The sequence below is a fragment of the Labeo rohita genome, chromosome 21, assembly GCF_022985175.1.
Source record: "Labeo rohita strain BAU-BD-2019 chromosome 21, IGBB_LRoh.1.0, whole genome shotgun sequence".
Classification (NCBI taxonomy): domain Eukaryota; kingdom Metazoa; phylum Chordata; class Actinopteri; order Cypriniformes; family Cyprinidae; genus Labeo; species Labeo rohita.
Window position 1 is genome coordinate 8,876,099 of NC_066889.1, and position 20,802 is coordinate 8,896,900.

The 20,802-nt window shown below is 42.3% G+C and overlaps 1 protein-coding gene across 3 annotated transcripts in view; it reads left to right on the forward strand.

Moving 5' to 3' along the window:
• plrdgb (PITP-less RdgB-like protein) overlaps positions 1 to 20,802 on the forward strand; it is a 184,624-nt gene that overhangs the window by 153,153 nt on the left and 10,669 nt on the right. For all 3 annotated transcript variants that reach the window (XM_051093322.1, XM_051093323.1, XM_051093324.1), the window contains 7 exons: positions 349 to 465; positions 7,464 to 7,580; positions 7,771 to 7,919; positions 8,046 to 8,195; positions 19,259 to 19,442; positions 19,672 to 19,800; positions 19,917 to 20,294. In XM_051093322.1, the coding sequence (XP_050949279.1) occupies positions 349 to 465; positions 7,464 to 7,580; positions 7,771 to 7,919; positions 8,046 to 8,195; positions 19,259 to 19,442; positions 19,672 to 19,800; positions 19,917 to 20,270 (1,200 nt within the window). In that variant the 3' untranslated portion in view covers positions 20,271 to 20,294. The remainder of the gene's footprint in view (positions 1 to 348; positions 466 to 7,463; positions 7,581 to 7,770; positions 7,920 to 8,045; positions 8,196 to 19,258; positions 19,443 to 19,671; positions 19,801 to 19,916; positions 20,295 to 20,802) is intronic.

The following is a 20,802-nucleotide window of genomic DNA, read 5'->3' on the forward strand; positions in this document are numbered from 1 at the left end:
GAAAAGGCCAAACAGTACACTGTGTAATAATGCTGAAATGTGTCATCCAGTGACTATACGTGGAAACATGTGGAACTGCATTGATTCAGTCAAAAGACAAGAAGAACTGCGGCTCTTTATGTTCAGCAAATGTTGTCTAATGTCACCCCAGAGAGGACACAGATTCATGGGAGCAGTTTTAACAACACATTATTGAGAATTATGTAGTCGAAAGGAGCAGAAAGTCATACAGAAAATAAAACAAAAAAGCAATAACATTCCAAAAAAAAAGAAAAAGAATTGTTCTCTTAAGCCTTGAATTCATAAGATTGGGAATTAATAGCATTCATTTTTCTGCCACTTTGTCAGGTAATGCGATGTGACTGTCTGAAAGCTGGGGAAGCAGATTGTTCAGATGCTATTTCCATCTCTCCATCCAGCCCCCGCGAGAAGTGGCTTCGCAGACGGACACATGTCAAACTACGGGTGAGTATCACAAGAACTTACCTGTAGTTAGTTTAGATAACACAATGTTGTACAGTGTGAATGTTTTTTTTTATTATTTTTTTTTTTTTTAACACGCATCTCATTTACTGGAAAATTAAAAAAAAAAACTTTTTAAAGGCAATTAATAATGATAATAATAATAATAATAATAATAATAATAATAATAATAATACATGTTTTATGTCTAGTCTAGGAAGCCTTTGCAGAGCACCATATGACTCCAAATATTTTAATAATGTTTTTGCATATTACTACAATATGCAGATTTGCTTGTCTTACTGTACTCTTAGAGCAAAACTCTTACTGACATCAAACTTTTGAGCAGTTGTGCATGCTTACAGATAAAAATTCTTGTTAGTGTCGGTCATACTGCAAGAGCTCATTTTAAACGCCCTTGGCTCAAACTGTAGGAGTTTTTACATAACTGTTGGTTTTATCATGTTGAAGCTCATCTATTGCAATATTTAGTCTGCCAGTGTTGCTTGTGGTTCCTTTTTCAATGTTTATCTACTTTATGTGTAAAGAACTCTTTCTAAGGCATTGTATACTGTCAACATGAACATCCTTTAAGAGCTCTTGTCTGGTATTTTCACATTCCCTAAAGAATTAGAAAGACTGTGAAATACAAGACAACTGTCCCCTCTTAACCTTACTAAGTCTCACAATATATGTAGTCACAAATGCATCACTGTGCTGGAGAACCATTAAAACTTTTCTGATGTAAATAAGTCAAAATCCTTTCATGAAGAAGACAAACAACGCTTTACATACCAGTGTAATTTTAGTACGACTGAGTACGAAAATAAGTTTAAAGGTGACCTATAATGCCCCTTTTTACAAAATGTAAAATAAGTCTGATGTACCCAGAGTCTGTATAAGAAGTTTTAGCTCAAAATATCCAACAGATAATTTTTTATAGCTTGTTAATACCGTCACTTCTAGGGCGTGAGCAAAACCACATGGTTTTTGTGTTTGTCCCTTTAAATGCAAATGAGCTGGTTCTTCCGGCGCCCTTTTTAGAAGAAGGCGGAGCTTCAAGAGCTGGCAAAAACAAAACATCAATCTCTCACACTGAAATAGTCAGAAACTCTCAGTAGTGGTGTTCAGCCTTATGTTCAAACTGGAATGATTTAAAAGTCAGTCTTTTGATTTTGCATAATAAATGCATGTTTATGAATTACACAGATTGGGAGCACGGCGTGATAAAAATAACGACATAGCTGGTCTCATTGTGACATTGCATTCTATCACAAACTTTACAGGTCCCACTTGTGATATTGAGCTTGACAAATTCAAGTGGTCGACTTCAGACTGCTTTTTATATGCAGTTTTTAACTACCAGATTCCTATTTACGAGAATTCTGGTAGCACATGAAGGCAGCATCACTGGAAGAGACAATGGTAGCTTTAGCAACATTAGCCTTACAGAGTGCCAAGAAGCACTTTCAGAAAGGCAATTTGGCAAAAAAAAAAACGCCTTAATACTTTGTCTGGAGCTGACGTTCACGCACGAAGCATTGATATTGATCACTGTTCCCTAAACAAATAGGGGACTTTACAGATTTTTTTTCAGAACATTTCCTTCAAAAATTAAATTTAACCACAGTGTTCTTAGCGCCTTAGATGGAGGGAGTCTATGGAGACTCCTGTGTTCATTTGGTGCATCCCAAAACACTTGTAATGCCACTTTTGGTGCTGACATTGTATATCGTCTCCGGTTACGTATGTAACCTCGGTTTCCTGAAAGGAGGGAACGAGACACTGCGTTAGCATACGCTTGGGGTTATCCCCCTCCTTCCAAATACTGAAGCCTGATTGCATCGTGCCGGTAAACTTTACCGGCCAATGATGCTCGAGCACTCGACCTAGGGGTGGAGCCACCCACTATATATAGGTCCTCCTTTCAGGGAACCCGAGGTTACACAACCCGAGCATTCCTATTTATTACAATGTCTCTCGACATTGCGTTAGCATACGCTTGGGGAACGCGTACAATCCCGCTGTGTTGTAATCCCATACATGGTGAGAAGAGTCTAATGAGCCAGACCCTATAGAGCCGAGCACGTTAACTGCTTCATAGAACACTCAGGGAAGAACGACGCCCTCCAGCTCTAGCCGAGTGGGACTAAGCACAGTAATACAGCATAACACTACACATGGACTGGTCGCAGCGCTGCTGGAGCCACATACATATACAATTTATACCACTCAATACAGAAGAAAAAACAGCTCGAACACATGTATAGAGCGCTGACTACAGTTTTCAATTATAGGCACGCCCTGGGCCTACCGGACCTAGTCGAAACCACCCTCGTCATCTGGGGGGGCGTGGCCAGGTGCGGGCAACGGCCAATTACCAAGCTGCAGATACATCACTGTACAGATAGAACGAGCGGTGCAAATGACGGAATCTCCAGGTTGTAAAATCTGGCAAAAGTGTCTTGTAAGGACCATCCTGCTGCCAGACAAATATCCTAAACCGACATACCTTTTGCCCAAGCCCACGACGAAGCCATTTTTCTCGTTGAGTGGGCGTGCACTCCCCAGGGACATGCCTCATTCCTAGAAGCCAATGAGACAGCCGTTGTTTAGACACTGGCAGTCCTTTGGTACGGCCACCGAAACATATAAACAGCTGTTCCGCCTGTCTGAAGTGCCTAGTCCTCTCCAGATAAACCCGCAGGGCACGGACTGGGCATAGTGGGTGCGCCGCTGGCTCCAAATCCTGAGGAGCAAACGCCTGAAGCGTGATGACCTGCACTTTAAACGATGTAGAAAGCACTTTAGGCACATATCCCCGCTTAGGCTGCAGTCTAACCATACAGTCATCCTTACCAAACTCCATACACGCATTGTTCGTAGACAGTGCATGTAAGTCACCTACCCTCTTGCCACATGCCAAAGCAAGCAAGAGCGCCATCTTGAATAAGAGCACCCTCAATTCTGCCGAAAGCAGCGGCTCAAAGGGTGGCTAAGCACTAAGCACTAAAGACAGATCCCAAACTGGTACCTTAAAAAGTTTGTCACCAGATGATGCCTACCGACCGAACGATCACCGATAGGCAAATGGAAAGCTGACATAGTAGCCACATACACTTTTAGAGTAGATGGCGTGCACCCAGCATCCAAGCAGTCCTGCAAAAATGATAGAATGATGGACACATCACAGCTGGCTGGGTCCTCATCTTTTGTAATACACCATGAAGAGAAAACTTTCCATTTCAGACTGTACAGACGTCTGGTAGATGGAGCTCTTGCTTCTGCAATTGTATCCAAAACTCATTGAGATACGTTTAGCGTCTGCCCTCTGCGCTCACCTGCCAAACATGCAGGTTCCATAGCTCCGGCCTGGGGTGCCACACCGAGCCTTTTGCCTGAGATAAGAGATCTCTCCATAACAGAATTGGCCACGGGGGAGCCGTTAGGAGCTCTACCAACTCCGGAAACCACGGCTGGTTGGGCCAACTCGGCGCTACAAGAAGCACAGTCCCCTTCTCTTCTCTGATTTTCTGCAGTACTAGCGGCATAATCTTCACTGGGCGGCCGTTTCCTCCTCAGACCACCGCAGTCAGGAACGCTGCTGTGGATCTTGTACCACACTGGAAGGGCGTGGTCCCATCTTCTTCGGGTAGCGGAACTGCCTCGCTTTTGGCCTCACGGCTGGCTCCGGGTCCACCCTCGCTCCCGAGGAAGGAGTAGGCGGTGGTCTTTCGCGCCTTTTTGAACACTGCAAAGAAGAGGATCTGGAACGTGGTGGGGGTGCAGCGGACCGATCTCTCTTCAGTAGGAAATGGCTCATCGCCTTTGACTGTTTCTGGGCCTCCAGAAACTTCTCAGAAAACGAGCCCACAGCATCCCTGTACAGGCCGAGCGGGGAAATGGGTGCGTCTTACAGCTGAGCCTTCTCCGACTCCCTCATGTCAGTCAACATCAGCCAAAGATGCCTCTGCAACGTGACGAGACTGCCCATACAGCGGCCGATTCCCTGGGCCGTCTTCTTCGTGGCCCTGAGCGCCAAGTCAGTGGCCGAGTACAGCTTTTTGAAGGCGGCAGAGTCCGGCCCCTCCTCATCCAGCGTCTGCAGCATTTTGGCTTGAATAGTGTGGATCGCGGATGCTGCTTGGCCGGTTGCCATTATCCGCGATGTGGCTCATGGTGCGGCACGGCTTCGATGGAAGCGATGGCGCAGATTTTCTCCCACGTGCGGACGGACAAAGATGTGCTGCAACCGCTTCTTCGACGGGCGGCGGCTTAGTATAACCCCAGCGGTCGGCTCCATCGACAGAGGAGAGCATACGTGATCCCGCGGCTTGGGCTCGGGCCGAATAGGGGGAGCGCCAAGACCGCGAGATCTCCTCATGCACCTCAGGAAAAAAGGGAGCGGGTCTCTGGGGTGCGCCAACCTGGCGGCCCGACTGCAGATACCGCATGTCCAACCTGTTCTTGGTTGGATGCTCAGGGGGCGACCAATCAAGACCCAAATCCTGTACAGCCTCAGACAGGATCTTCACCAGCTCCTCGTCAATCGGGGCCGGGGGCTCGCGCACCTCACTGTGGGAAGCCTCCGACTCCAGGCAGGCGGACCAGTCACCTGAACCAGAGGCTGCAGTCGACATGGCGTCGTCGTCGTCATCCAGGTCATCCTCTGCAGCACCAAACGAGACCAGATCCCGCGCGTCATCCAATGGATTGGCCGGCACGCAGTTTAGGATTACAGAAACCCTGGCCCGGAGGGTTTTGACTGTCATTTCTTCACAGATAGGACAGTCAGGCCCATCCAGCACGGCCTCTGTGTGGACTCGGCCCAGACAGAAGACACATGCGTCATGTGCATCAGGGAGCTCAACAGGGCCTCCGCATGCACAGCACTCCTTAATCAACATCTCGTCGTCTTCTTGCCGGATTGCCAAAGGGGAACTTGAGGCAAACGGCATCCTCTTAGGGCGTTGTCAACTGCGAGAAGAGTTAACGGCGGTTAGTAGAAGTCTTCGATGCTTGCTTCGTGAAGGAGAAAGATTCTGAGTTAATAACGCTCAGCCCAACCTATATATAGTGGGTGGCTCCGCCCCTAGGTTGAGTGCTCGAAGCGTCATTGGCCGGTAAAGTTTACCGGCGCGATGCACGTGACTGAAACCCATGAATAGGGCAGAGATCGTCACAAATGGGCGGGACCTTATCCCTACGACAACATCATTGTAGGGAGAACTCTGGAATGGCATGTTGAGAGAGACTGTTTATAATTTATTGGGATTATAAAAAAAAAAAAAATAGGTGAAATTTTACCATCATAGGCTGGTTGTTTTCACACACTGCAGCCACACAACTGCGTTCAAACACCTTATAAAAGTGATTTTTGCATAAAAGGTCCCCTTAAATATACAGGTGCATCTCAAAAATTAGAATATCGTGAAAACGTTTTTTTTTTTTTTTTTTTAACCTTTTTTAAAAAACTTAAACTTATATTATATAAGTATCTATATATTCTAGATTCATTACCTGTAAAATAAAATATTTCTAAAGTTTTTTTGTATTAATTTTAATGACTACAACTTACAGCTCATGAAAGTCAAAAATCCAGTATCTCAAAATATTAAAATATTTCCTAAGATCAATCAAAAAACGGATATGCAAAACAGAAAAGTTTAAATTCTTTAAAGTATGTTCATTTATGCACTCAGTACTTGATCAGCAGCACATATTACAGCAAATTCCTTGCTCCTAGCACAAATTACAGCATCAGTAAAGTGTGACATGTAAGCGATCAGCCTGTGGCACTGCTGAGGCACTATTGAGCCTTCAGATCGTCTGGATATAGTTGGATCTACAGTTTCTCATCTTTCTCTTGAAAATATACCATAGATTCTCTATCCGGTTCAGGTCAGGCATGTTGGCTGGCCAATAAAGCACAGTAATATCATGGTTAGCAAACCACTTGGAAATGGTTTTTGCACTGTTGGCAGGTGCTAAAGTCCTGCTGGAAAAGGAAATCAGCGTCTCCATAAAGCTTGTAAACCGAAAGTTCTCCAAAAGCAGAAAGTGCTTTGGACTTGATAAAACACAGTAGACCAACACCAGCAGATCACAGCACCCCAAATCATCACTGACTTCAGAAACTTCACACTGGACTTCAAGAAGCTTGGATTCTGTGCCTCTCCAGTCTTCCTCCAGACTCTGGTATCATGATTTCAACATGAAATGCAAAATTTACTTTTATCTGAAAAGAGGACTTTGGACCACTGAGCAGTCCAGTTAATTTTTTCCTTAGCCCAGATAAGATGCTTCTGACATTGTTTTCTGTTTCAGAAGTGGCTTGGTAGCCCTTTTCCTGAAGACATCTGAGCATGGTGACTCTTGATGCGCTAACTCTGGCTTCATTCCAATCCTTGTGAAGCTCTCCCAAGTGTTTGAATCGGCTTTCCTTGACAGTTTTCTCAAGCTTGTGGTCATCCCTGTTGTGCACCTTTTCCTACCAAATTCCTTCCTTCCAGTCAACTTTGCATTTAATATGCCTTGATACAGCACTCTGTAAACAGCCACCCCTTTCAGTAATGACCTTCTGTGACTTATCCTCTTTGTGGAGGGTGTCAGTGATTGTCTTCTGTCATATCAGCAGTCTTCCCCATTATTGTGGTTTCAAAGAACAAGAGATACCCGGAATTTATACTGTAGGGATGGACATTTAATGAAACTCAATTGTAAATATTCTAATATATTGAGATACTGGATTTTTGACTTTCATGAGCTGTAAACTCTAATCATCAAAATTAAAACTAAAAACTTCAGAAATGTTTTACTTTACATGTAATAAATCTAGAAAAGTTTCAGTTTTTGAAATAAGTCACAAACAAAAAATTAACTTTTTCACAATATTCAGTTTTTTTTAGATGCACCTGTATATGGAAGGAAATAGAGTTTAATAGTTTTATGTGCATTCCTTTGTTTTGGAGGTCAGTCTTATAATTATTCTTCATTATCAGAATGTAACGGCGAATCACAGAGTTCATGATGTCATCATGACAGAAGATGGCCCGCAGACGCTGGTGGGGCGGTTTATGTATGGCCCTCTTGACATGGTGACTCTAACGGGAGAGAAGGTAAGATGGTAATTTTTATAACTGTATTGTTGTTGTCACATTTAAAAGAAGCGCCTTTTACCACTGCTAAAAAATCAAAGACATGTATTAACATTACCACTCTGATGGATAGCCAGCACAGTTTTATTGAAACTTAACTTATGATCTTGTATATATTTCTATGATTTAAAATATCCTGTCTGTTTCTCAGGTGGATGTGTTTTTAAAGACCCAGCCTGCCTCTGGTCGCTGGGTGCTGTTTGACACCGCGGTAACCAGCAGCAGTGGACGGGTGTCCTACACTATCCCTGATAATAAAAGACTAGGGGTAGGTGTCTACCCCATCAAAATGGTGGTCAAGTAAGTATTCACATTCTCATCACAAAACAGTGAATCACTCTAAATATCTGTCTATCTATAGACTGTTTTTACAAAACTATTTAAAGAATGGAAGACACAGCTGGTGTTTTTTTTTTGTCTTTACAGAGGTGATCAAACAAGTGCAGAGGCATTCCTCACAGTGTTGCCATGGGGAATGGAGTGTGTGGTGTTTAGTATTGATGGTTCCTTTGCTGCCAGTGTTTCCCTTATGGGCAGTGATCCCAAAGTCCGCCCTGGAGCTGTGGATGTGGTCAGGTAATTATGGAAGCTGGTTTCTGCCACTGAATAAAATATTAAGAAAGGTTATTGCAACTTTTTATCTCACAATTCTGACTTTTTTTTCACCTCAGAATTGCATGATACAAACTTATAAATCTGACTTTTTTTCTCAGAATTGTGAGATATAAACTCACAGTTGTGAGTTACAAAGTCCACTTTTGAGGGGAAAAAAAGACTGATATGTTCTTAGAATAGCGAGTTTATATCTCATAATTCTGACTTGACAACTCACAGTTGTGAGTTTATATCTCACAATTCTGATGTAAACTTTTAATTGCAAGAAAAATAGTTAAAATTGTGAGATAAAAAGGTGCAGTTACCATTTTTTGTTTTATTCAGTGGCAGTAACTGGCTTCCTTGTGACTGATGACAAGAGTTAGACACGTCTTCATGTGTGTTTTACTGTTTTTCATGTGCAAAATATAGTCATTTCTATGGGAATCCACATGATAAAAATTTTCTTATGTAGGGGCGAAATATTTTCCCATAGATTTCAAAATGGGTTCAAGTTGGTTATGCAGGTTTGCTACGTTTACAAACAGAAAGCTGTTTAGCTTGAAAGTGACTGTGAGCTGTGCTTAGTGTTGTTTTTGGCAGCTTGTTTTAATTTTAGTTTTAGTCTAGTCTTTGTATAAAGCTGTCATTTTAGCTTTCATTAGTTTTAGTCACGTTCATACTCTTTTTAGTCTAGTCAAGTTTTAGTCAACTAAAAGTCCGAGCATTTTAGTCTTATTTTAGTCATAATTATCCATGACTATTTTCGTCTAGTTTTAGTCGACGAAAACTGTTGACATTTTAGTCTAGTTTTAGTCAATGAAAATTGTGTTTTAGTCTCTTTTTAGTAATGCAGTTCTATTTAACCCAGTCAGTATAGTATACGTACCTAGAAGTATAGTCAAGATACAAATATACGCACGTGATTGATGTGTGTCAAACGGTGAACACAGAATTTTCCCTGGAGTCTGCCATTGGACCAGCAATGCAATTTCCTTGGAGCATTGGCTCTGATCTGTCATATAGCCTATTAGGGTTTAAACGGATCGCAGTCGATCCGTGATACGTACGGATCAGATCAAAACCCCACCGTTCGGCATGTGATTTTGCAGGTTATAATTTGCCAATTTACACGTTCAAGCTATTTAAAACCACAACAAGAAGAAACAAAACAAAACTCGATTCGTTACTTGCGCGCGGTTCTCGTATACACCCGAAGCGCGCACAAACACAAAGACGTGTTTCAGACAGAGCAGCAGACCGAGTTGATCCATCTTTCACCGTTTAAGGTGCATGCATGGGGGTTTGCAGTTACATCGCTATATTGGAAGTATTTCTGTTTAAACCATGAAGGCGAGCCAATGGATATCAAACTTTGTGTAATAGTTATGCCGGTGAACGTCTTAACTTCAGTTTTAACTTTTCTAATTCACTATATAGAAAGTGAAAGTAAAAAATTACTGACAGAGTTTTCTAACGCTGCAATATGGCGCATATTCTCTCAGACACTAATCTACTTCAACATGTGCTGATAACGGTATATAACTGTCTAACAGTCTTAATAATTGTAATTTCAGGCCTCAATTTCAGCCAGTGGGGCTTGAGGAAGTGACGTCGCCTGCGTCTGCACAGTGCGACTTGATGCAGCCCACTTCAGAAATACTGCAAAATAATAATAATAACGCGACTAAACAAAAGGAAATAACGTTATAACATTTTGTTTCGTCTCGTTTTAGTCAACGAAAATTAAGAGACATTTTAGCATAGTTTTTATTTTGTAAACCACATTTAGTCTCGTTTTTATTCGTCAACAATATTGCATTATACATTTAATTATAGTCATCGTCACACGACCAGCATTTACGTTGCGTCTCATCTCGTTTTCGTCACGTGATAAAGGTTCGTTGACGACGATATTTAGTCAGAATTTTCGTTGACGAAAGCAACACTAGCTGTATCATGCATCGTTATTTAGAATGGACAATATGGACCTTTTTCCTCCACAAAATTTTGCTAATGTGTTGTCACTACTTGTAATACAGCATACTTTAATGGAAGGTCATAACCATGTCTTGAACACTGGGATAGTTATGAAGATAGTTTGCGGTTTCATATTTAGTTTTCCTTTTGCCATAAATACACAGTTCGCTGTCATAAACATGCAAATGATACCAAATGTCATTCTTCATGATTTGTGAATTCAGGCGACACTGTCCTCCGGGCCGACATGAGTTTTTTTTTTTTTTTTATAATGCCTATAGCTCCAAAATTCGGACACTTAGAAGACTGAAACAGGTATCATCTTCACCATCTGTAAATTGCTTGTCTGTAAACCCCTTGGTAAGTCTGCAAGTAAGGAATGTGAAAGGTAGGCATTCTTCATGATTAACGTCTATAACCAAAAAATACGCAGACTGCTGGAATACAAATTTGTTTTAGGTCAAGCTTGATTTGTGAAAACTTTCACGATATTTATATATATTTCTTGTATAATAATGTCATACAGTGCTGTTCCAGTGAATAATGGTTTCCAAGCACTGGGTTCAGTATTCTGATTTGCAAAAGGTTTCACAGTTTAACACTTTGTCAGTTAACCTTTTCCTGAGCCCTTAACTATTCTGATTTGTGAAAAAATTTACAGTGCAGTCTTGGTCAGTTAACCCTTTCCTGATTCATTTAATCACTATTCTGATTTGTGAAAACTTTCACAGTGCAGTTTATGGTCTTTTAACCCCTCTCTGAGTCAGTACCATAAAATAGTCAGAGATGGCAAAAGTACACACATCCTTCACTCAAGTACAAGTAAAGATACTCATGTTAAAAAATACTCTGGTAAAAGTAGAAGTACTGACTACACTTTTTTTACTTAAGTTAAAGTTAAGTATGGGCTCAGAAATGTACTTAAGTAAAAAGTACCCATTACTACTACCTGTTTTAGTGCCACACTGTTAACTGGACATCACATCATATTGACACATTAATACACAATAACTTACATTTAAAATTTGTTAGCTAATAAATATATCAAAACTAAACAACCACCATGTAGAACAGGACCAGACTGGGACAAAATTTCAGGCCGGGAAATCTCACACTCATCCAGGCCATCCCATATACCCACAACAAATTCTGAGACCATGGACAACACTATTTTTTTGTATGGCCATCACATTTAAATAAATGTATAAAACCTTAGGCTGGGGATGTGCAAAATAAGAAAAAGGCTCTCTTGAACTTCCATTTTCCTTTTCAGTCTCTTTATTTTCCATGATATCTCTCTGCCTCTCACTTTGTGTGTGTTTGCTTTTTTCACTAATTTTCTTACCTGTCCCTTTTCCCATCAGCCATTTACTGTTATGAGCAAAACTGTCTCCACCTTTTTACAAAACAACCACCATATTATATTCTATTTGCAGTAACAGTTTTACTTAGGTTCAATTTAAAGTAGGTGTTAAATCAGGTGTTGTTGTTTTATCTTAAAATGGCTTAAATACTATAGATTTAAGAAAACTATATTCTCTGAATTGCCTAAATGTCAAAATTAGTACAATAATGCTTACATCATGACAATATCTATACAGAAAAATCCTAATACTGAACATGTTGTTGCATTATCATGAGTCATGTTTTTCTCTTACCAAAATTAACCATGGTTTATTACAGTAAAAGTATAGTAATCATGATTTGTTTGTTTATTTTTTGTTGGATTGATTACAATCTGTTTTAATTTAACTACAACGTCTCGGTTACATCTGTAACCCTCGTTCCCTGAAGGAGGGAACGGAGACGTTACGTCCTCTTGCCACAATTCTGGACTGCGCTGGGGCGCTCGGTTTTGGTTCAGCTCCTCAGCTTAAATCTGAATGAGTGGATGCACGCCGCCATCTTATATACCCGTATGTACGGGGGAGTGGCTTGGCATGCAAAATCCACTCGCCAAGTTTCATTGGCCTTTTCCAGTTTATTCAGAGGTGACTGGCCTCCCAAGGGAGACCCCAAATACGTCAGTTATGACGTAACGTCTCCGTTCCCTCCTTCAGGGAACGAGGGTTACAGATGTAACCGAGACGTTCCCCTTCAGTCGTTTCTCTACGACGTTACGTCATAACTGACGTATTTGGGGTCTCCTCTGGAAAACGGATCCAAAGGAATGGCGCAACAAGCCAACACCGAACCGTCCACCCCTGTTTGGTGTCGCGCGCCATGAGAGAGAGGCGCCGTGCGCCAACGCATACGAGGAAACCACACTCCGGGTGGAGTGGGCTCGAACTCCCAGGGGGCACAGCTCACCCTGACACTGGTAAGCTGTCGCGAGGAGCATGAGGTCGGCAAACCAGGTCCGGGTGGGCCAATAAGGCGCAACCAACAGGACCTGCTCCTCGTCCTCCCTGATCTTGCACAGAGTCTGTGCAAGGAGGCTCACTGGGAGAAAGGCGTACTTGGTGAGTCCCCGGGGCCAGCTGTGTGCCAGAGCGTCCCTGCCGAGGGGGGCCTCGGTCAGAGCATAAAACAGCTGGCAGTGGGAGGATTCCGGGGAAGCGAACAGGTCCACCTGAGCTTCGTCAAATCGACTCCAAATTAGCTGGACCACCTGGGGGTGAAGTCGCCATTCTCCGGGACGAGTGAGCTGTCGTGAGAGCGCATCGGCTGCACGATTCAGTTCTCCCGGAATGTGAACAGCCTGCAGCGTTTTGAGCCGCGTCTGACTCCACAGGAGGAGATGGCGGGCGAGTTGCGACATGCGACGGGAGCATAAACCACCCTGCCGGTTGATATACGCTACTGTCGGAACATTGTCTGTTCGAATCAGCATATGCTTGTCGCCGACGAAGAAACCGACGTAGCGCTAGAAGCACTGCGAGCAACTCGAGGCAATTGATATGCCACTGCAGTCGAGGTCCTGTCCAGGACCCAACCCAGAAAACAAAGCGTTCTGGAGAAAAGTCACGCTGCGGCAAGCAGCCCTTACCTTCACCCCTGGTTCCCGTGATGTTGGTGAAGACATACTCCGAGTCTGGATCTGAGGAGGCAAAGCGTCGCTCACAAACTGAACTCGGGTTGAAAAACCCAGAGACTTAGAAAATTGCTCTTTTTGTGAGTGGTTGGGTACTACCGACCCTAAGGTAGGCGGCAGTAGTGAAGCCACTCTCTCCTGGCCCTCCCCCGGGAGAGGGGGGGAACAGGAGTTGAAGACCCCGTCAAGCAATCTTCTCCATCCCCCGGGTAGCCTGCTCCCAGGAAACCCCATGTCCTATTATTTCCACAAGGCAACCCAGATGGCAGACTGCCACCCCTAGGTGTGGTCAGCTCAACACCCCCAAAGGGGAGCGGAGCAAGTCCCGCTGGGACCGTTGGGACCACCGGGACGGATCTTCGGTGAAGGCAGACAAAAACATGGCCCTACCATGGGCACTCTATCTGCGCCTGAACTGCTCAGGACCGCTGGGCAAAGTCCTGAACAGTATCACCGAAGAGGCTGGCCTGAAAGATGAAACACCAAGAAAGCGAGCTTTGTCAGTGTTGTACATCTCACCAGGTACAACCAGATTTTTTTTTTTTTATATATATATATTTTTTAGGCCACAAAGATGGACATCACCTGACCGAGGGACCGCACCGAGATCTATGATCACCGTATGCAGTTCCTGCCTCAACCTCAAGTCAGAACCCTCCTCGTGCACATCAAAATAATGGCCTATATAATGCAGGAGGGCCATGGTGTGCAGAGCGGAGGTGGCAAGGCCTGCAGCACTGTGAGCCCTGCTTTACAGCCAAGGCTGGCAGTGCTTACAAGCTAGGAGGAAAACACGGACAGCCCACCAGGTGGCGGCATTTTGCACCACAACCGCACACTCCACCAGAGGGCGTCAACATGCTCCAGGCCACTCCCGCCCACGAGGAGAGTGCAGGGAAAGCGCTAAACACGTAGTTAAGCTCTTCCTGAACCTCCGGGAAGAAAGGTACCAGAGAGGGCGCAGCAAGAGCCGCGTCTGTCGCTGAAAACCCATCGTTAGACCGCGAACGGCCGTCGCGGCCACTCAGAGGAACACGGACGTCAACTTAGCCTAAGACACCGGCCGCGCAATCCTCGGCGTCAGAAGACGAACCGTTCCGCTGATGCGGCGATAGACATCTTAACGTCCTCATGAGCACTAAATGAGACGCAGGGCTTGTGGTAAGATGAACCGGCATCGGCATTCAGAAACTCGACGGTAATACGCTAAGAGGACCTGGACCTCCGCGGGGGCGAACCCGACGGAGCAGCCCAGACTGTAATCCTCAGGTCTCCCATGCTTCTAGCCAATGCAGCCTGGGGAATCAGCAGCCCGCAAAACCGGAAAGGGTAGAGTGCAAAGGTAGCCCACATAACAAATGTAAGCTATGACCAAGCGTAATAATGGGTCTGCCCACGAGCGTGGGCATAACCCATCCACAAACGCCATCTCAATGTGCATTTTTTACAACCCAGACCTATGAGACAGCGATTGTGTCCGTCATGAGGAAGTAAGGAAACTATCGCTCCCTAAAAACGTACGATTGGAGATGTGTCTTGAAAAAGACACTCTCAACAACCGTGCTTCGTTGGAAAATTGCTCTTTTATTGCTGGTTTGCCCAGGGAAGGACCGCGGCACAACCGTGCACTCAAGAGGGGTTCTTCGCTGTAATACAAAGTTACCGGTGCAGAGATGCACCTGGCTACGCAGCATTGAGAGAAACCAACGATGAATTTCCAGTCAGCTTGCGGGTGAAGCTCCGAAGGAAAAATCTGAATGAGTGGATGCACGCCGCCATCTTATATACCCGTATATACGGGGGAGTGGCTTGGCATGCAAAATCCACTCGCCAATTTTCATTGGCCTTTTCCAGTTTATTCAGAGGTGATTGGCCTCCCAAGGGAGACCCCAAATACGTCAGTTATGACGTAACGTTGTAGAGAATGACTGAAGGGGAACCATAGTTTTACTATACATCTCATGGTTAGACTATAGTTAATGTAGCAAAACCATGGGTCATTTGCGGTTACCATGGTTTAACTATAGTAACCATGGATTTTAGTTTTAATGTTCATAAGGGTTGTGTTGTTATCTGCTCTAGCTCCCTCTGAACATATTACAAAATTATGTTTTATAACATTTGTTTGCTAAATTACTACTGTAACAGTATATAATAATGATGTCCTTGAGCATAGAGTATTTTGAGTGATGATAGTAATTTAGTTTAGTTTTGTTTATAGTACTACTGTTGTAGTTTTGTCTTTGTTTACTTAGTTAAGCATTAAACTGCTAGCAACTCTTAGCAGCCTGTTTACAGATTAAACTGACCTGCACTTGAAGTCCTGAACAGGTCAGTAGTTTTGCCTCTATGATCCACCCGCGCGCTTCCACTCCATTCTCGAGTCACTTGCAATGATTACTCTGATAGAAACCGTTTGGTCTGGCGTCGCAATGCCAGTCAAGATTAGCTGATCCATGATTTATTACAGATTTGCTATCGAATGGTGATCCACCAAATGCTGATTAAAACTAAAGTAACGAGTCTGGTTTGAAAATGTAAGAAGTAGAAAGTACAGATATTTGTGTAAAAATGTAAGGAGTAAAAGTAAAAAGTAGTCAGAAAAATAAATAGTGAAGTAAAGTACTAAAGTAAAGTACTGAAAAATCTAAAGTACAGTAATGAAGTATTTGTACTTCGTTACTTCCCATCTCTGAAAATAGTTATGTTACCGATTGGTGAACTTTCACAGTCCAGAATTGTTTTCACAAATCAGAATAGTGATGTTACGAACTCGGGATAGGGTTAAATGGCCAAAACTGTGCTGTGAAATTTTCAGAAATCAGAATAGTTCAGTTACTGACTCAGGTAAGGGTTAACTGACCAGCACTGCACTGTGAAAGTTTTACAGTTCAGAATAGTGATATTAATGTATCAGGTAAGAGTTAACTGGCCAAAACTGCACTGTGAAAGTTTTCACAAATTTAGAATTTAGAGTACTTCCTCAGGGAGTCAGAGTCGAAGATGGGGCCCCACAAAGCTCTGGGCCCTATGTACTCTGTCACCCTTTTCCCCTCACTATTAACTGTCAAAAACTATACTTTGAAACCTTTCACAAATCATGATATTGAACCCAAGAGGCCTGGAGGACAGTGTCACCTGATTTCACAAACCATGGAAAATGACATTTGGTATTATTTGCATGTCTATGACAGTGCACTTTGTATTTATAGCCAAAAGAAATCTAAACATCAAACAGCAAACTATCTTTACTGGGGTTATCAGTGCACGTGTTAAATAAAGTTAAGACAGTGAGTTCACCGAGTTGTTGGCTACATGGTGTCAGAAGGGAAAGTTCTCCATGCACTCTGCTGATCTGAGAAGGAGGACGGAATTAAATGTCAACGTTTCACACGCCTGAAGCTTTTAGATTTTGCCCAGCCATGGAGTTGGCCAGCATGGAGGCAGCGCTTTGCACATTTCTGGATTGCAATGAAACTCAACAAGGTAGATGTGATGTACAGGTGAATTCACTACTATATGCGATGGGCAAACAGGCAGAACCCATATTCAGCACTTTTACGTTTTCTGTGGAAAATGTTTACTACAACACAGTAGTTAAAACATTTGATGAACATTTTGTGTCCAAACGCAACTTGATTCAAGACCATGCTTGTTTTCACAAAAGGAGTCAAGGAAGTGGTAAAAGTGTCAAAGCTTTCGTCAGCAGCTGTGAAGTTTAAGATTGGTACGTGCAGATATCACACTCATGTCTGAACAATCATATCTGAAACTTCCTAGTCACCCTCATCTTACCAAAAGTCTTGCAGACATCAGGAGTCCGAGTGGCAAACTGGACTGTATTGATAAATTCTTAGCTTGTACGGAAAAAAGGACAAAATGTCAGTTACAGGACTTGTATTTTATATTGTAAAAGGCCAATACACCATTAAACTCCTTAAGTCATAAAACTGCCTGTGAAATGAAACTGGTAAGCTAAGTTTTCTATTAGTACTCGTCAACCCCCCTTTCCATTACTGCCAAAAGTGGAAGAGGAGCTGCAGCGTATGCCAAAGTCAAGAATCATAAAAGAGGTCACTGAAGCAACAGACTAGTGTGCTTTAATGGTGCCTGTGAATGGTAAGAATGGCAAGGTGAGAATTTGACCTTAAGAAATTGAATGAAGCAAAGTAAATTAAAGTGTGAGAGAATTATTCTGCCCACACTTAAGAATATCTTATCACAACATTCTCCACATTAGATGCGCCTAGTGGATTTTGGCAGATACCATTGGATCCAAGATGCAGGAAACTCGCCGCTTTTGTTTCCGAAGACTCCCCTTCAGATTACGTACGCTCCGGAGATATTTTAGAGCAGGGGTGTCAAACTCCGGTCCTGGAGGGCCGCAGCCCTGCAGAGTTTAGATGCAACCCTAATTAAACACACCTGATCCAACTAATCAAGTTCTTCAGGCTTAATTGAAAACTGCGTAGTATGTGTGTTGGAGCAAGGTTGCAACAAGCACACAAAGTTCTCTGTCAGGAGATGGGTGCAGAACATCAGCAGCTGCTGTTTCATAGTTAGATGCACTGGCTTTCCGGTGAAAAAGTTCTCAGTCGACTCCATGAGCTCTGAGAAGAGGTAAGGATCTTTCCTTTGGAGAAAAACTCCCTGCTAGTTTCAAAAATTTAGAATGAAAAATGGCTTGCTTTCTTACCTAGCTGACATTTTCAGCCAACTTAATGATCTGAATGCGAGACTTCAGGGCAAAAATACATCGCTCTTTACTCTTTCTGAAAAAATTGAGGGATGGATCAGAAAACTGTCATGGTGAACTCGCTTGGACAATGATAACTTTAATGCTTTCCCGTTACTGGAAGATTTCCTGAACGAGTGCACTGGATATAGCTGTTGGCCATTTAAAATTTCTATTGTAAAACAATGATTATTATTAAATTAACTTCCAGGTTTCAACTTTTCGAATTAATTAGCCATCTCAATTATTTTAGACACTGATGGGCGCTGTTAGAACACTGAGACAGCCCAAGCTGAAAATGGAACTTTTAAAGGGTGGTTGTTGCCCTGCTTTAATGTCCTAATGCTTAAACTATTAGAGGCCCAAATTCTATGCTTTTTTTGTAAGATGTATTAGATAAGTTTGATAAGTTTGAGGGGAGGGCTATATTTTATCTAATGAGAGATACATTTTCTGATGGGTAAGCACCTCTGTTCAGTGATCAAGTTTTAGGCCCTATTTTGTACACTATTCATTAGGGATGGGCAATATGGGCTTAATTTATCACGATAATTTCTGGTATTTATTGTGATAACTATATCAATGACGATAATTCAGGGAAATACTTTTTCTTCAGAGAAAAGTATGATCTTTCCTATTTTTACCCAAAATAGGGTGTTGTGAGCAGTGCTGAGTACACACGTAATGTAATGACTGTTAAATTCACTGAAATGTGAATTAAAATGTTTGTACTTTCTGTACTGGAAGCTCCTAACATTAAGACAAATTCCTTGGCAATATAGCTCTTTCTAATTTGGAAGCCGGAGGGCGCCCTTGCGCAGAAACTCCACATATGCTTTATAGCAGAAGTAATAGTACTGACAATGCTTCAGGAATCTCTAATCTAGTTATCGCTGTAGCTGAATAAAACACAGATAGAGGAATTTTAACTGAGGAAACATGAAGGCAATCTTGGGTATTTTTTATAAGGATAAAATATATTTATGATGCAATGCTAATCGACATAGCCTTTATAATACTATAAAATAGTATGATTTCAGCCTCATTCTGTGATATGAAACCACGGCTGATCACAAAAGGTTATTTTAAACACTTGACTATGTTATGAAGTTAATTCGGAGAAAAAGCATGGCAATAACAACAGGTTTGTAAACAGGCTCATACACATGCAAAACTGCATCACACGTGTTTTATTTATTTATTTATTTATTATTTTTTAAACATTTTACCGGTATATCGCAAACAATAAGATATCACCCATCCCTACTATTTATACATGTTTTGATTATTCTCTAGACACTGGCAGGATCTTGGGTATCTGATCATCTACATTACTGGCCGTCCTGACATGCAGAAGCAGAGGGTCGTGTCCTGGCTCTCTCAGCACAACTTTCCTCAGGGAATGGTCTTCTTCTCAGAAGGACTCGTCCATGACCCCTTGCGTCAGAAGACCATTTTTCTGAAGAGTCTAGTAAAAGAGGTCTGCCTATGTACACAGCACTGCAGGACATTTACATTATACGTTATAATATGTTACATAATTTTATTTTTATAGGTGATTAGTAATGATTAGCCTTTATCATATTTTATTTACATTTATTTATAAACTAGTTCATTCATCTTTATTTAAAACAGCTTGTCATTTTTGCATGCCCCAATTGTTTATTGGGCTGGAAAAACATGCTGAATATTTTTTTTTTTGAACATAGTGTCACATTAAGATCAGTGCAGCGTATGGTTCTATGAAGGACATGTCTGTGTACAGCACATTGGGGCTGGCAGCTAATCAGATAAACATTGTGGGCAGGCCATCCAAGAAACATCAGCATCAGTGCCAGGTAAAGCTCACTTGTTTTAGTTTACCATCTCAAGGTGTTTTCCTCTTAGAGTAATTCATGACATTATCTTTTTATGTACACTTTTCCCTCCTTTTGGTCTATTTCATGTAAATTAGTTTCTGAGTGAAGGCTATGCAGCTCACCTCTCCACTCTTGAGTTTGAGCACGGATCACGCTCCAAAAAGAACAGAATGGTGCTTCGTCAGGGATCTTTTGGCCTTTCCTCCAAAACGGACTTCCTATCTCCGTCCCCAGACTTCCTATCCTGCAAACGCACTCCACTGCTGCGTAGAGCCATGTCTGTTCAGCAGCCATCACCACCCTCATCATCTGTCTCCACCCCCAAACCTGAGCGTGCTCAGAGCCAACCTGAATCTCATAAAGACAGACCAGAGATTCGCATCCAGACCGATGATCAAGATGAAGAGGAGGAGGAAGAGGAGGGGAGAATACAGGATATTGTACTTTAAAGGAACTCCACGAGTGGGGAAAGGGTATGTTAAGGAACAACATGCCTGTCTACTACTGATTTGTCTTTAAACACATTATCGCCATCAGCTATACCATCAGTTTAAAGGTATACAACACAAACACAGTTGTAACAAAATTGCTAGTTTACTACAGTAACACTTTAGTTTAGGGACCTATTTTTTTCACTTTTTTTTAGGGACCAATTCTCACTACTAACTAGTTGCTTATTAGCATGCCTATGACTAGCAAATTGATTGTTTATAAGTACTTATAAAGCACATATTAATTCCCTATTCTGCATGACCATAATTTAGATCCCTTAATTCTATCTCATATCTAAACTTAACAACTACCTTAGTAACTATTCATAAGCAGCACATTAACTAAAGTTAATAGTTAACTCACAGTTAATAGTTAACTAACTATTAACTAAAGATAATAGTAAGAATTGGTCCCTAAACTGAATTGTGACCATAACTAAGGAACATATTTTTTTTGTCAAAATCAAAAAACGATTATTGTCGTATATAA